Below are 17,657 nucleotides of genomic sequence, written 5' to 3'. Positions count from 1 at the left end.
CCAGCAGAGACAATGGGAAGAAAATTACATCAGGTCCCGTGTTCAGGAACAAGCACAACCCCAGCCGTAGGCTTTATGGCCTCGAAATCAATCACCACTGTGAAGATCAATGGAGTCCAGTGGAGAAAAAATTAAATTTCCATGTACAGACAGACAGACAGGTCATTGAGCATAGTCAGCATCACTTTTCCTCCACAAACACTTCAGATTGGGGCCCCTTGCAGCCGTAAAATGCTCTTGTCTCACGAGCAATCTGTCCGTTTTTGCTGCTCAGTTCCCTGGACACACCATTTCTAACTACCACTTTATGTCAACTCTGTGCTGGATGCAGCTCCCGCTGAAATCAGTTCAACAACATGGAAGAGAGTCTCATATGAGTACCCCCACAACACAAGGCAGGAGAGCCTGCTGCCCCAAAATGCCTGGGATCTAAATAGACAAGGCAGATGATGAGTGGGAAGAAGGAGAAGCGCAGAAAGGGAAGTGATTTGCTTGGGGCCAAGCCATCAGTAAATATCAGCCCTGTCTCTCCTGAGCCGTATTTGTGTGGCCTATGCACTGCTTGAATCTTCCTAACATATTGAACCAGCATATTGTGAATGCCACTGGAATTTCAGTATTAAATCACAGCAAATGGCAAAGTGGGAGGAGAACTGGGACTGCTGAATCCACCAATGAATTTATGTAGGTCTATAGCGCTTCTTGGAAGAGCTCAGCATCTCTCTAGACCTGGCGTTTATTCAGATGCCACAGTATCTTCCTGTCCAAATAGAGAAGTTGCTAAAACTAGCACTGAGTAGTCAAGGGAGTTCTTCTAAAATGAGCTGAATATTGTATTCACTAATGTGACTACAGGAGACCATTAAAATTCTTATGTGGACTAAACAACTGGTTGATTATTCCAATCCCCTTTCCTAGGTACTTTAAAAAAAAGAGAAGCATTTAGGAAGTGAGAGATTTTATACTGAAAAGACAGATGGTGAGAGTATTTGAAATTGAACTTGCACTGCTCTGATTTAATAGACCCCAAAAATCCAATTAGACTTCCTCACCTAGCAGAACCTAAGTCTAGTGGATGGAGACAGGAAATACTCAGGGAAAGAATGCTTTTTACTCTGTTCTCTTCCTTTCTTAGGAAAAGGATGCCTCCATGTTTAAGCATTATTACTGTGTACATTTGTATGGATTGCTGTCAGGAAATACAGAATAAACAGACTGACTGGACTCCATCCTAGAGCCAGAAGAGTGCTGTCCACCCAGGGAAGCCCCGTAGCCGTGTAAGGCTGAATTGCAGGTCATAGCCTGGGGACAATGGGGGGACAATGGGGGAACAATGGGGACATGCCCTCCTTGCCCCAGAGGACTATTCAGAGATTGGAGATGAAGCCCTGATGCTGCTCCCAGGGAACATGGGCAAGGAAAGCCAACTATGTTACTGCTTCTTGATTTTATAACCCAGCTTTGCAAGAAGCTGATTTTCCAGTTCTGGCACAACAAGGGAAGGAAGAAGTGTTACAAAAGCAGCCACGGCTTTGCCCCAAGGCAGCTCTGTACTGGAATGACAGATTCCAAACCCCAGTTTGCTCCATGGTGCCCATCATACCCAAGCAGTGCAGCTAATCTGCACTGACCAGCGCTCTTTTGAGCCACTCAGTGCTATAAATACCTGTATTTTATGATGATGCTGTGCAATGTTTGGGCCAAAACATAAAATGAAAATGAACTGAGGCAGAACAAGTGAGACTAAATACAGTTTGTAGCTGACCTTCTTATTTTTGCGTTCCAGCTTTTTACCTCTGAGGCAACATTATGCAATGCAGAATATCACGTGTGGGAAGAAAAGCTGGGAGTTTGCTCCCATCTTTCAGTGTGACCACTATGGCCTTTGAGGAAAATCAATTGTGGTAGTATGGGGAAAAAAAGATGGTTTGTAGCTATGAAGCAGCAAGGAAAAAATAACAAGATCAGTAGTGCTAAAAGCTCAGAAGAAAGCACTTAGGAATGTACAGACAAAAGGGCTGTTTTGTACGTTTAAATCCAGGCAGGACTATCTTCTTTCATATGAGGTTAGAGTGAAGTATCAAAGGTGAAATGGTGAGCTATAAATGTTTGATAACTGATGCTGCCATACGCAGGACACTGAACACAGAGAATGCCATTTTACCAGCTGTGAGTTTACCCTGACATTTATTATCACAGGCAAACATTCCTTAGTTTGAAAAGTAGAAGAAAAAGTGTTCTATTAATTTAGAGTTTGGCCCAAACCTTGTCAAAGCTAATTTGAAAAATCCCTTTGACATCATTAGACCTATTGGAACTACTGAACTATTGGAACAGTTCCCCTCAGCAAAGTGTTTTTAACCAGTGTAATTCCACAGAAATGCGTATCTGGCACAAAGGAATGTGATCCATAACTCTGGTCTCACTTCCTCCAATGTAGGATTAGACCCCTTTGTGTGGGTTAACCAGGGGGTAGCAGATTCATGTGGGCTGAGGATCTGATTTAACAGGTGGAGCAGCAGTGTGTGGCTCTTTAATCAGGCACAGGGAGACATCGGAGCGTTAACAGGGTGACAGGGAACCTGGAGCAGGAGCTGAGCAAATTCATTACTATGGATGACTGAAAAATGTTTCTTTGACCACATTTTTGTCTTTAGGCTGTTGGCAGCTCTCTTTAATGTCTGTGGGAACTGCTAGCCATGTCAGCCTGTCCTGGTACATAATTGTCTGTGTTAGTTCATTCAAAGCAAACTCTATAATTTCTGATTAAAGCAAAATTCTTCATCAAAGTGGAAGTTTACGTGTTCTTCACATAACTGAGAGTGTGTATATATGTTTTTCAGGATATCTCCTGAAATGCAGGGAAACTGATTTCCAGAATTTGGATTCTCTACCTAATACATCATCCTCTTATAGTGTTAGGAAAATCTTCCCTCAGGCTAAACCAAAATTTGAGTAGCTGCCTTTGGTAGGATAGGACCCAACACACCATGTTCCTGGAGGGACTGATGAGCCCTTTGAGAAGTCATTCCAATTCTCTTCCTACTTTTATTTCCATCTTGGGAGATTAAGTTATGTAACGGCAATAACAAGAAATGATACAGCAATGCAATTCCCCTCCAAAGTGCTGGGCAAATTTGGGTGAATGTTTTGTTGCTGACTTGCTTTGAGTGAAACCCTCACCAAAAAAAAGCAAAAAAACCCAAATAACCAAAAAAACCAACCAAAAAGTTTTAAAAAGCTATTACTGATGACTAAGGATAATGGATATTAAAGCCTCCAAAAGGGTTCCCAGTTATGCTGTTAAACTGGCTTCACTGAAGCACTGACAGACTAAAGTATCTATGAGTTGAATTAAGCCCAGGGGTTTAAAATCATACTCTGGTTCTTTGATTAATAGCTTTGCCAGTGGCCAAATGAAGAACCAGGGCATGTGCTTCATATAAATGATGCAGAACCCAAATCAGCACTGCTTGTTTGTTTGCTTTTATTTAAACATTAGAGCCTAGATGAAAGATTGAAAGACATCAACTTTCCTAAAATCTACGGGGTCTGTTTCACCTTATGTGATACATTTTTAAGTTGGAAGTGTTGGCTTCCTGCTCTGAAGGGTCATCTAATGTGCAAAATTATTATATATATATTATATATTTTACCATTTGCAGAATATCTGCATTATGGATAAATAGAGGAACTCCAGAGCTGCCAGTTTAATGCCTCAACATAAGCAATTCATGCTGTGCCATTTTCTTCTAAAGGACAAGAATGTGAGAAGTTTGCTGTGTCTTGACAAAATCCAGCAGTCCAAATTCTCCTCTCAAGTGCAATGAGAAGACAAAGAGAGTCAGAATGTGTTCTGGAAACAGATGGCTGTTGCAGATTTAAGAACTGGATGAAAATGGCATGTGCTCATGAATTCTGTAGGGTCTTGTGAAAGATGCATTTTTCATCTCTCTGGCCTGACCTACCCCTAAGCATTTCATTTTTTTGAGAACCCTTATTTTGCTGCAAACTAAACAGGATTGCCTGTACAAGTTGTGGAGGGTCTGAACACATTCCTCCATTGCACAGGAAGGAAGAAATCTAATCCTGGCCAAGGTGGAACTTTAGCACACAATTTCAAACCATGATGGACCCCACTAGTTCTACCCATTCATGGCTTCCCACACAGGATGTCCTTGATGCTGGAGAGCACTGGATGTGGGTGGGAATCCTTCCTGAGCCCTCAGGACCAGACAAACCCAAGCATAGCCACTGGGCCCATGGTGATGCAGGTCTGTCATCAAGGATTCAGGGGCAGAGGTTGTAAAACATATTCTCCTGGACTGGCACTTCACAGGAGAGCTTTCATCACTTCCTGTTACACACTGTCCCAGCAACCAGCTCAAGTGACACCTGCTCCGCTGAGACCAAGGGGAGTTTCTGTGTTTGCCCCCCAAACACACTTGTTTGGCACATTTCTTCTTCTATATTCCTTTAGCTGAGGTTTTGTACTTTCCAGAGATGCCTCAGTCTGTTGTCACTGGGGTCAGTCACCAAGTGTTTCTCTCCTGCTCAGACATCTGGATGATGAAGACATTTTTAGAATAGTTCTGCCTTACAGACAGGTTGGGGTTTGAGCTATCTAAAATATCAGTCATAATGGAAATACTGAGCTTTTCTTTTTTCTTTTCTATTTTAAATGCATGAATGTGATTTATTTTTTAATTGACTTTACACATTTAATTCTTTCTGTGGAAAAGCTGAAAATTAATGCTTAATAGAAATTTTGAACAGAAGGAGATTGTCACTTGATGTCTGAATCACACCTCATCCTTTTCAGTCACCACCTCTTTATTAGCTTCAATATGCTTTGGATTAGACCACAGATGCAGACAAGTTTATTCATTGCAGACCCTTTAAAATTTTCACATTTGTGTTAATGCCGTGGCAGGCTGTTCTTAAGAGAGATACAGTGTTGCCTGATAAAATTAAAAGGCACTGATGATCGGGTAAATAAAAGAAAATTTCACCTCTTTCTCTCTGTGTAAAGATTTGATATGAAATACAAACCATAGGGTCTAATTGCTGAGTTCATTTCTCAGCACGTCTTGTTCAGGTCACTGGACATCTTAGCTGTGTAAAGGTAGTTTGCTTAGATGTTAAACACAGTAGGAAAATAAGGGTTAAAGAGCAGTAAATGTTTCTCAGCCTGATTATGTCTGATTCACCAAAAGCCATCAACTATCACAGCACCAACTAAAGGTTTCTGAGTTCAATATTTGGAAGGGTCCCATGTCAGACTGCACCATATTTACTGAAACACAGGGTGACTCAGGACCCAAGCAGCCTTCTTATGTTTGCATGAGTATGTTTGTTAAAATACATACAAATCTGGGGGGGTAAAACCTCCCTGGGTACCAACAGTATAGAAAGACCCAATAAAAGACTGTTGCACAAGCAGTGCTTAAGAAAATATAAGATAATTAAGGTGGTTTCTTTATTCTAAATTGGCAAACCTAAGATAACCCTTGGACCCTAAATTTCTAAAGGCTGCAAAAATAAAAGCTGGTTGGGATTCAAGTAAATGCAGTGTGAACTTGAAGGGAGAGAGAGCAGTGGGTGCCTGGTAGATGGCTGACCCGAGGGCAGCAGGCTGCAGCAGACCATGGGGAGAGGCAGGAGGCCTTTTCTGTCCATCTGGCAACTCACACAGGGACATTCTAAAAAGAGGAAGCAAACCAGCCTGCACACATCTGATGTTTTTCCCAGTTTCTGCAGTGATGTAGACATTAAAGACAAGAATGGGAGTGCAGGGAGAGGTAGAGAAGGGCACAAGAGGCACCTCATGTCCCTCTTGAGCTGAGCAGGATCCTCAGAAGTGCCAGCTGCACCAGGCAAACAGCCCTGAGCATGGCAGGATTGGGCTTGTGGCTGAACCAGTGTGGGCTGTGGGAGCCTGGGAGTGCCCTGTGAGCGTGGACAGGGCAGCTGATGGCCAGAGACACTTTTCTGCTCCCACAAAAACTGATGAGCAGTGAGCAGGGCTGCTGGCTGGAAGGATAACATGGAGTCCTTTATTTGCCTGCAAGAGTGGGAGGGTGGCTTGAAAAGCCAGATGGATGGTCAGGACTTTAGTTTTCTGTTCCTGATGTAGCCGTGCAACTGTGGGCTTCTCCCTGCCCTCTGCGAAATCGACACCACCACCTGGGGTGGGGTTATCTGTTTCACAGGAGCATGGATAGCTTTATGATCATGGCAACAAGTGAATTACTGCTGCACATGTCCAGGTAGTTCTGCTGTCAAGCTGTCAGGCCACAGAGGACTTACTGCATTAGTTATTGACATGCAAGAGTCAGGAGATCATTCAGGCCATTAATTATTCACAGATGTTATCACTGCTCCAAGCAGAATGGAGCTGGTTTCCCCTTTGTAATTAAAAAGGAGATAATTTGATGTGTGATATAGCTCAGTACCACAGCACCCAGAAACCGGAGACACCTGATCACATCCCAGAGTGATGATAACGCATACTAAAAATTGTACTTGTGAAAGATGCCCTACCACTGGTTTAGGCAGGTGGGAGCTGTGAATGGCTCAGCTTTGCTCAAACCCTGTATCCAGTAAAGGCAGTGATAAGATTCCCACTAAGCTGTGGGAGCAGAGGCAGATTCAGTGTGTAGGTGTTTTGAAAATCCTACCTTCAAGCCCAATTCAAAGTCCATTATTGCTAAAGGTGTCTGTTGACTGTATTAAAACTTGGCTCAAACCCATATCTATTAGATCACTGAGCCAAAAAATATGGCTTAATCCTATTAAATATTAGCCTGCTTTAAACTGGATTTCCTAAGTAGGTAAGCCTTCTGACTTCTGTCAGCAGCAAGAGCTGTGCACAAACCACTGTGCCTCCTTCCCAAACATGTTTGTGTCATATCTGTTTTCCCTGGGAATTTCTCCTGTGAGATTAACATCCACCTACAATATCGACACCCCCATCCTCCCTTCTCCTGCTTCATTTAACTCGGAGATGAATCTTCTCCTTTTAGAAATTACTCCTGTGCAAAGTGTTTATTTTAATCGCAAGGTCCATGGCTTAGTGCTTTCTGCAGAAGTCCGGTATCCCAGTGAATCCAGGAGACTGATGGTACAATGGAGAGTACCTGGTTCCTTACACAGTGTCCAGACACATAATGTCTTTGGACTGTGCCATCAGCCCCTTGTCATTCCTTTCACTGTTTTTCTTGTGTCTTCCTATGTCCCATACCAAGGGCTGAGTGTTGCCTCACTGATCTCTCTTTCTCTCTCTCTCTCTTCTCCCCCTCTCTCTCCTTACCTTGCTACCACTATTGGGATGTAGAGTAAAGATGCTGGTATCAGGACTTTGGTTATGTTGGATGAGCAAGGAGGTAAGTTCAGATTGCTTCAGTAAGGAAGTATAACCTTTCTCAAAGTGCTGTACTGACTGTGTGCAACCCTTGAAATGAGGGACAGAAAATACGTGTGGTTGTGCATGAGAACCCAAAACCTCTTTGCCTTTAGCTTTGTTGTCCAACAGAGAAAAATGTACAACAGCTGCCTGAGAGTCTGTACTTCTTTTGATCTGCTTCCCATTAATGTCAAAGAGAGCTGCAGGCTGAACTCATCCAAATCACCATTTGATTTCAGCAAGCTTTGGGTCAAGATCCAGATACATGATGAGAAGATTTGTCTCTATAAGTGTAAAATCCAGCATTATTTATGCAGGTGCTACATAATTTTCCCACTTGTTTAAGTCACAAATGAAAGACATGCAATAAATGCAACCCAAGAAAAGGTAAAACAGGTTTAGTTTGTGTAAAATTCAGTTACTTTTTGTACAGTAGTGAGGTGGTGGGGATGACAGAATTTTAGCATTAAAAGGTGTGACACAATCAGTTCATTACAATTGTCCATATAAGAGGTTTCAGGCTTAGACTACCTTCCTGTGGATGACAGTGACAAAGACAGAGCCTGATATATTCACTACATTCCAGGAAATTACATTTTTGCCCTTCATAATACTACATAGAAAAGGTAGCTTTCTCTCCCTCTCAATATAACTAATAAGTCTTCATTTGCTGTAGCCCCACAGCCCCAGCAAAATGGTGGCTCCAATAAATCAACAGAGTATAAATTTCTGCTACTCTCTATCAGACCAGCCCCCCAAAGGCCCCTGTTATTATTTACTATGTGGCATGACACAAAATTATTATTAGGAAATGTTTTCTGCAGAGGTAATGCTGTATTACTCATCAAACCCAGATGATGATAATAAACAAGGGTATGGAATTGTTGAGGAACGGACTGCAGAACCAGACAGGTCCTTTCCAGTTGTAATGTCCCTTCCTCTCTGACACTATAATGAGTGAAAAGTAATAACAAGACCTAAATGGAAAGTATTTTCTTCTATTTGCTCTTTTATGTATGTCTCATTGCTTTCCCCCAACATCCCCTCTTTAGGGAGGAGAATTTAACCCAACCAAATTTTGTCACATCGATTTGTCTTGACAAGAAAAATATTACAGAGAATATTTCATTGTCTTCAAAAAAAAAAAAAAAAGGCAGTAAAAGAACTACCACTGAATACAAAGAACCAGAAATTACTTACGTTGAAACAGACATGGCACCTGTCTAAATAATGTGGTTTATTTCAGAAGTGAATTATACAGTTGTAATAAATCACAAATATTGTCAAAGAAAGTCTGGGAATACCCAGGTGTGTCTTGCAATGTAATTCACAGGCAGAGCAGCAGAAACTTTAGTGGTTTTTGGGAACATATGTTTCTGTTCTTTAACTGCTATTTTCCCACAGAATTCTAGGGAGATTTATTTTGATTTTAATCCTGAATTTTGGTAGGTTTTTTTCACTTTGGAATTCTACTATTGCTAAACCCCTGTATTCAGTATGTCTGACTGATTCACTCTGTAGCCATGACAGGAAGGACAGTCTGGGTGAGCCAAGGAGCTGAGGCTGGACACACTCACCTCTCTGGAGTCCAGGGAACTCAGTCTTAAACCCTTATTGACAGTGAGACCTGAAATGCTTATTGTACAGCCAGAGATGCAGTTAGTCAATACCTGTAGGAAAGAATCAGACAGTTTTGAAGCCTCTTTAAATTGGTTATGGTCATGCCTTTAGTGGTTCAGTGAATTTAGCTTATGACTATACAGTGTGGATTTCTCAAGGAAAACAGCCAAATAATGTTACAAACCCTACAAATACTGTAACCTTGTACTATGCTAAATGTTTAATTAAGTTTTCTCCGTTTTAACCATATGTAAATGTAGTAATTGCTAATTTTTTTATTTCATTTTAGCAATAAAGGACACTACTGGGCAAAATACACTAATGATGACTTTGAACCCTCTGTAATTAGTGCAATGTGTGCAGCTCACGGATGTCTCAGCAGATTATCAGATTAAGGACATAATTTGCTAACACTGCCATGTGATCTCTCTGCAGCTGACTGCACAAGTCACTTAAGATTATTAGGTGTTAAATATACAGAAAACATGACATTGATCTTTCCAGTGGGCGGCAGGTAGAAGATCTAATCTCTGCACTTGCTTGAAGCTCCATTTCTAGGTTTCCTTACAAAATTGCTTGTTTTGAGGTTAAACAGACCTTACATGGAAAAACCTTTCTGAGCTGATTCAACCCAAATACTGCAAAGCAGAACTATTTTCTGGTATCAGTAAGCAGTAGTCTCTGGGATCATAACAGGCAATAGGTCAAGGTAATTTCACAGTGCCAGGTATTGTACAACAAAGCCAGCCTGGATAGATGCTGTTGCCCGAAGGTTTAGCACAGCTGGCTGCACAGCAGGTTACAGAGTCTGTCATGACCCTCGGAGATCTGGAGCTTCACAAGAGCTTTCTGTTTCACAGAGAATGGCACTCCCATAAAAACTAGAGACCTCCTCCAGCGTCCTTTGTAGAATGGGAACCTGAGTAGTCCTTCTGCAATATCAAGAGTTATCATTTTTTGGGTCAGGTATTTGTCACCCAAACCAGTTCAACACAGTTCTTCCCCCAGGGAGCCCACAGGAAGGACCTAGGAGTTTAGATTCTCCTTGCTGGGTATTTTCCCTCACTAAGAGAGCCTTTCCCAGCCCCCATATGTATCCATAATGCTTGCATTTTTTTAAATCTGGCTTTGAGTCAAGCTCCCTTAATTAATGATTTAAATAAAAGTATGTATAGAAGTCTTTAAACAAAAATACTTGTATTTACATGAAAAAATTAATGCTGCAAAGGATTATTGAGCAATGGCAATTCCTCTGCTTCTTTAAAGCATGCTAACTTAGAAAAATGTTAATATTTGGATGCATTTTGGTTAAAAACAGACTGTACAAATAAACCTAATAGTACAAAGTAAAGATATGAAGGTAAACCTGAAGTGTTAACACAGAAAAGGTCCCAGACTGGTAGCTGTCTTCATCCAAAGGAAACTCCCATCACCTATCATATCAGCATATCAGCATGGTCAAAGATTTGGACCTTCAAGGACATTTTTTGTGTAATGATGTCCTCGTGCAGTTTATTACAGAAGAATTTTGTTCCTGTATTCCAAATGAGGTGGAGGGGAGAAACTTTTCCAATAACAACAGTAGCAGCACAGTCATTTTTCATCCAAGACAAGATAGAGGAATAGCCACAACTTTGATAAGACACTAAGAAAATGTCAGTGCAATTGGAATTTTCTCCTTGTACCACAAATGCACAACCAGCAATGCCAGGGAACAGGGGGAGGAGATTAACCTACCCAGCAGATCTTACTCCAAATCAAGCTTAAAAAGGAGATAAAACTTGGAGATAACTGGGCAATCCTACAAACAAAAGCACTGGTACCAGTTGATGGTACCCATGCAAGCTTACCTCCACTCCTTTTGCAGGAGTTGTGAGTTTGGCAGTTTTGTATGCTATGGCTAATTAGCAAAATAAAAGGGAACTCACAACTACTCCTGATTCCACAGGGGAATTGGTATTAATTACGCTGAAATTGTAGCACAGAACAAAAGACAAATGAACCCACACAAAGCAGGTTGTGCCTTTGTCTACTGTTATTTTTAGCACAGCTACATGTGGGCTCACAGCTCTCCCCTCCAGCTTTTTTCCATTGGTATCTGTGCCCAGCAGTGCCTTTCAGAGCACAGCTAGGTCAGGGTTCAGGATTTCTGAAAAGGCTGTCCCAGATACATACTACGCTCCAATATGATTCTCCTCTATGGAAAATGGGATCATGGCGTAGCATTGGACATAGTTAATCTGCTGACTTTCAAATGAAACCCTCGTGTACGCAATTATGATTACAATGTGTTCTTCAATATGCCCTTTTTCTTTTCTTTTTTTCTCCAATTAAAATTGTCCTTAGGGGAAATTGCTTCACTGCACAATACTCCAGGCAAAGGAGCAAGTTCTGATCTCCACAGGCATTTAACTGACATTCAAGCACAGGCCCCAGATCCTGGACATCAGTCAAGGAATATTTGTTATACATTACAGATGGGGATGCAAAGGTGAAGCAACACCACGCTTGCTCTGTGCTGGTCTTGCTACCAATGCCTTGTAAGACGCTTTTGCAGCTGTTTTTGTTCAGGAGACCACAGGAACAGCTGAGGGATGCCCTTGCTACAGCTTCCCTGCCCCAGCCACTTAACCCAGATCAGTCACAGGATGGGGAATTGCCAGGATGTTACGGAAGATCCTGGCAAAGACCCACTGGCAAATGGCCACAATGCTGTGATAAAACTAACAGGGCTAGCTTATGGGCCCTCAGTTATCTTACAGAAGTAACTCACAAATAGAATGATACAGGTAAAAAACTGTTCTTGTTTGTGTCCTTCTGTTGGTTTGCTGTAAGATCTGGAAGAAGATTTATGGTCATTACCTTGAAATGAAAGTGGTGTTCTCAGACATCAATATATAAAAAGGGCTAATAATTAGCAGAGTTTTCCAGAGGGGAAAAAAATGAAGGAAATCTCAATGAAACTTATCTCTGATGTGTATTCTGCTTCCAGCCAGCACCAATTCTCTTACGTATATATCATATATCATACATAAACATACAGATGCAGTTTATTCAAATAATATTGCAACAAACTGTCAAACGATGTTCAAACTCTGACCTTGAAGGGCTTCTCTAAATGGAAGACAAAAGACATTATCTCTTGTAGGCGTGAATTTGCGTAGGTTCATGGCAGTATATGCAAACAAACTGTCTTCCCTAAAACCTTTAATACAGCACAGAACGTTGGAATAGGGAAGATCTACGGAAACAGACATTAAATTAACCTCTCAATAGCCATCTGATTTCCTACCAGCAGTGATTCATTCTGGGCCACATTTTAATAGCAGTTATACCAAAACAAATCCAGTGTGACCTCATTAAGTTAATTCCACTATAATATTTATGCCTCAATAATTGTGGTTAGACTCATGAATCTATTTTCTTGCCTGTGGGACCGGATCTTTGACAGGTATAAATTGGTGTTGCTCCATGAAGCCAGCATAACTATGCTGATTCAAACCAGTTAATAATCCATCCCACAACATTAACAGCTACCAAGTGGTTTCAGGACCAGCAGCCAGCTGTCTAGACTTCTGGGCTACAAGTATGACATGGGGTTTTTTTTACACTGATGAGGTTTCCATTAATGGAAGATAAATTAGTTGTGGCTCCCTTTCCTATTCAGAAATAGCTCAGGCATCAAACACAAATTCTGAAGCAGGATAAAGTCAGGATTCTAGAGAGGGCTATGATTTAAATGGAAGTCTTTGAGTTGTGTCAAATATACTCTTCAATACACATTTATTTAGGCAGAAAAGGAAACAGGTAAAGAAAGTTCAAAAGGCCCTTTTACATACATGGCTTCAGACAATGTGCATGGGGGCAAGGAGAATTGCTTAGACTGAAAGCCACCAGTGGTACCAGATCTAGGACTGACCCATGCAGTGTTAACCTGGCTTTTTCCACTGGACAGACAAGGTTAGAGAAGCACTAGCAGGAAAATCAATGGAAGAAAGGTCAGTGCCTCTCATTCCCCTCAGTGTCAAAATGCACATGTGGGTACAGCCTGCTTTTAACTGAAGAGGGGCTCTGCAAGCACAGCTCTCGCAAGCAGGAGCTCGGGGTCTGTGACAGAAGCGTAGCAAATCCCATCATGCTGCATGAACCAGCATAAAAGCCAGCTCCCACTCCCACAGCTGCTTCCCAGAGCGAGAGTAAGCATTGCCCAATTGCAGGAGCAGGCAGGACCCGGGGTTAGTGAGGAGCAGGAGCACAGGGAGGGGTGTCCCCTTCTACCACAGACTCACATTTCTGATGAGAACGACAGTCTGTGCCTACGGACACAAACCAAAGCTTCTGCTGAAGCCTAAATTGCAATGTGCATTCAGGCAATCCAACCTTGCATTTCTGGTTCTCAGCTCAGCTGTTTATCTGGCAGAACTTGTGCAGTCTCTCTGTCAGGTTTCCTTCTTAGTTTCCCAATCCTTTGCTTACACAATATGTGCCCCTTTTAGAGGACAGTGCCAGGTAACTCTGATCCTCTAAATAAATCCTTGAATTTGGGATCAATAACTCGCCTGGTATCAGGAGAGAGGCCCATCCAATGAGGAGAATGAGAACCGACAGCTGAAAAGCAGATGAGTCTCACCAGACTGACATGGCACCTCTCCTTCTCAAAGCCCAGTCTCATGCAAAAATTAAACAAAGAGCACAAGTTCAATACTTGAATTATTCCAGCTTGAATAATTTAGCCCAGGATTTTCTAGGCCCTCGAGGGGTTAGGTTCCTGTTTCCCATTAAAATTAATTAATTTTAATGGGAACTGGGTGTCTAAACCCCCCAGAAAGCTTTGAAAAGCTGAACCTCAATTGTTATTAGAAACCCAAGTAAGAAATTAGGCTTATTCATGTTCTCAAAGAAGTCAAGAAGAGCTTTATACTGACGTCAATATGCATATGATTTTTCTTCTAAAATGCCTTTTTTTCCTGGATAGGACTCAGTTAATGTCAGGGATGACATTAAATTTCTTCTACAACCAGTGCTTTTAGTTCCTTCCTCTACAGTCTAATTCTGTTTTTTTTCTATTCCATATGGGGAATAGGGAGGTATTCATGTTTTACTGGGATTGCTTTACTTTTCCTTGTTTAGGTACACTTAAAATTTTTAATGGATTGAAATGCTGCTCCAAGTAACTTTCTGATCCTGGGTAGTATTTGAGTTTATCCTTCAGGAACAAATGGTGTAAAATGTAAATCCCGTGTAAAATGTAAATCCCATATAAAATGCCGTCCCTACTCCAGACTCCACACAGGACCCTTGGTCCCATTGGATCCCTATCTGTTTACATCAGTGGAGAATCCATTCCTACACTTTTACATCGTGGCATTCTGCTCCTCTAGGACATTTTGCCCAGCTTTAAAAGTGAAAAAAATTAACACATTAAGTTATTCTGAGCCACAAGGTCGCTAAAAAAACCCTAAACCACCACCAGCCTTAGGTGGAAATATGCCAAATTCTGTTTGATGCCAGCAGAGAAACAGGGTCTATATATGGCTGGTTTCTGGGCCTGGTGCTTCTTAACTTGCCCTGGAGCAAAGCAGAAGTGACCCCACTGAAAACACGAGTCTTCACTCAATGGCTGTTTCCATAAGGTCCCTTGGGGCCAGAGACAAGGAACATCACAGCTGGTGACCCTCTCCTGGAGAGCATCAGGCTCCTGGAGTGGTTTCAGTTGTTCCATGTTCACTGAGGTTACTCCTGATTTGCAGCACCCACACCAGGAAGAAAACCAGCCCTGAGGCCACAGTCAGATTAGAGATCAATATCCAACGCCAGTCAAAGTGGCAGGTCTCAGTTTCCTCAGCCTCTGGAAGAAAAGGGTACCTGGATACAAGCCCTTAACAGCTCACTCCATTTCTGGTGCCATTAACTAGCAGCTCTCTCACTCACTAATCAAAGCAATTGTGCTGCCCAAATCCACCTAATTCCAAGGCATTTGTAAGCGTAAGTAACTGAAGTGTTTTCCATGGAACAACATATTTTCTCTAATATTAACATACATAAATGCAAAATAATAACTCTTTCTTTCTCCTGGATGTCACTGTGTCATAGTAAGTTGATGTATTGTATTATGTTTCTGGACCTTGAACTTTATAACCCTTCCTTTCTACATCATTACGTCTTGTTTATATTAATATATTTCAAATAAATTCCTCCTTTGTTTTACTCTTCCCATACTAGTAAAAAAAACCTTCAGCATCCAATGCAGCATACATCCTTTCAGCAATGCATCAGCTCAGATTAATGCATTGTAATGTCATTATTAACTCAGTTCTACATGGTCATTTTTCATGTTCTGTTGAAGACAAAATCAAACAAACAAAAATACAATTCATTCCACACTGTCATCCCTTTGTCCTGACCAGAACAACTCGATCGTGTTGAAGAAGGCATGAACCATATCAACCAAGACATGAAGGAGGCCGAGAAAAATTTAAAAGATTTAGGGAAATGCTGTGGCCTTTTCATATGTCCTTGTAACAAGTAGGTACTGGGTACCGGCTCTGCTATGTGGTGTCCAGTTTTTTGTCACAGTGAATGTCTGAAGTTTTTGTCTTTTTTTTCTTTGTCCTTTTCCATCTGCTTCATTCTGTGGGGATAAAATACTTGTGTTTAATCAGAACAACTGGAACGCATCGAAGAGGGAATGGACCAAATCAATAAGGACATGAAAGAAGCAGAAAAGAATTTGACGGACCTAGGAAAATTCTGTGGTCTTTGTGTCTGTCCATGTAACAAGTAGGTGCTGCCTGCCTCATCTCTTTGAGCACTTAAGGCTGATCCCAAAGGCCTTGTGAAGCTCATCCTTGCTAGGCACATGGACAGGATGAGCATGTGGCATGCAGAAAGAACGATTCTGGTTCAAATGCATTCATCTCATAGCATAGACAACTGACTGGGAATTACTGTAGATGCATTAAAATCAGGCATACTGCAGTGAGAGCTTCACTGTCGACACCTTTTAATGGTAAAAGTTTCAACATTTTACACAAAGTGTACTGAGTGGTTCCATTTTCCAGTGAAAAAAAACTCTGGGGCTACCTTATTCCTGGACACCCTAAATTTTGAAATGTATTTTCACAAACAAGTTTCATAAAGAAAAGAGCTGAAAAATGCAGAAGAGGTCATACTAAACATTGCTCAAAATTGTGAATGAAAGTCACACCTTTTTTTGTTGTTCAACAGAAATAGTCCTCGTTGATATCTTGAAAGAGATGTGACATTTCATAATTGGAAGCCAACTTGAAATGGTTTTCGTCTTGCCACAGGCAACAAATTTGAGAAAACCTCAACATGCCAAATTTGTCTCGTTTGGGTAGCACGTACACTAAGCAGAAATGTTGAAATCAAATTTGCTTGCATGCCATCACACTTGAACGAAACCGTCCTCCAAGTAATGCAAAGCTTGTTTTAAATGCCAAATGAAAATGTGATGTGCGGTTATGTGGGTGTAGGAAATCGGGGACAAAGTGGACCAATCCCAAGTCCTTGAGGAATGGCAAATCCAGCATGCAGTGAGTAGTCATGAAGCCAGGTTGCAGTGAAAACATTCCTAAATGGTTGGCCAGAGACTGTGCAGGAAACAAAACAGAGAATAGTGTTGCTGTAGTATTAAACTCCCTTTCTGGGTGAACTTTGTTCACAGCCAAAGCCAGGTCCTACCCTGGTTATCAAGACCAAAGGAAAGAGAGGTGTCATAGAGTTCAGGGGGTATTTTGTGAAAAATCAGAACATCAGGACTGGGGTTTTGCCTTATCAGTCACATTTATTTTGAAGTTAATTCCCTTGGGACACAATGCAGATACTGCCTCAGGTTTTTTTTTTTTTTTTAAATCTATTTTGCTTCTTTGTACCAAGCCCTGAATACTTTTTTCAGGTAAACATTTTGCCCAGAATTATTACTGCCTTGAAGAGCAATGGGAGAGAGGGCAGGAGGAATGGGAAGAGCTGCATAAACCCCTTTTGCAAGTGGTATGAGCTCTGACAGGCTTTAGCCCTGCTGCCCTGCACCAGAGGAGCTGGTGCACAAGAGCTGCAGGTATGAATACAGCAGAAACTTTACATCTCCCACACTGTGCAAGCTGTAAAACTCAGAACTGACAGCCAGACATGTGACAGGGATGGGATTAGCACCTGGCATGTGGCACTAAAACATTTGCCACTTTGCTACGACTGCAGCGTCATGCTGCAAGAACAGAACGGTTCTGCAGGTGCTGTAGGGGGCATTAATTTGTAAAGGTGTCTCTTCCCTTCTCTAAGGCATTGTGACCCTATCAGTCTGCAGATAGATTTCATAGGTCAGCATTGCTAACCAGTGCTCAGAGTATGGATGAACAATGCTTTCAGAGGCTGTTCCCTGAGTCACTAAGCCAGGACTCCACTGGTACAGATAAGATGATGTTCTGAGGAGTGGAGTGTGGGAGAGAAATCCATACAGTTCTGGGCATCAGAATCACCATGATCCCTTAATGCTCTTCTGGCTGCTGGGAGATTAATGGCATATATTTAAAAAAGATTAACATTTCACATGTAACTCTACCCTGATATATAGTGAAAGTACAGTTCTGTGAGCCCTAAAAATATGTAAAGC

At 41.6% G+C, this 17,657-nt stretch overlaps 1 protein-coding gene across 2 annotated transcripts in view; it reads left to right on the top strand.

The window, feature by feature from the left end:
* Positions 1-17,657, top strand: part of SNAP25 (synaptosome associated protein 25) — a 61,994-nt gene that overhangs the window by 34,539 nt on the left and 9,798 nt on the right. Inside the window, exons 4-5 of one of the 2 annotated variants that reach the window (XM_042049236.1) lie at positions 7,337-7,385; positions 15,688-15,805. In XM_042049236.1, the coding sequence (XP_041905170.1) occupies positions 7,337-7,385; positions 15,688-15,805 (167 nt within the window). Of the gene's footprint in view, positions 1-7,336; positions 7,386-15,432; positions 15,551-15,687; positions 15,806-17,657 lie in introns of both variants that reach the window. The other variant, XM_042049237.1, reaches the window with a different exon arrangement.

The sequence above is a fragment of the Corvus kubaryi genome, unplaced genomic scaffold, assembly GCF_017639235.1.
Source record: "Corvus kubaryi isolate FWS band 111438036 unplaced genomic scaffold, C.kubaryi_AGA036_p1.0 70, whole genome shotgun sequence".
NCBI lineage: Eukaryota > Metazoa > Chordata > Aves > Passeriformes > Corvidae > Corvus > Corvus kubaryi.
The sequence above is the reverse complement of the archived record's forward strand: the minus strand, read 5'-3'. Positions and strand labels throughout refer to the sequence as shown.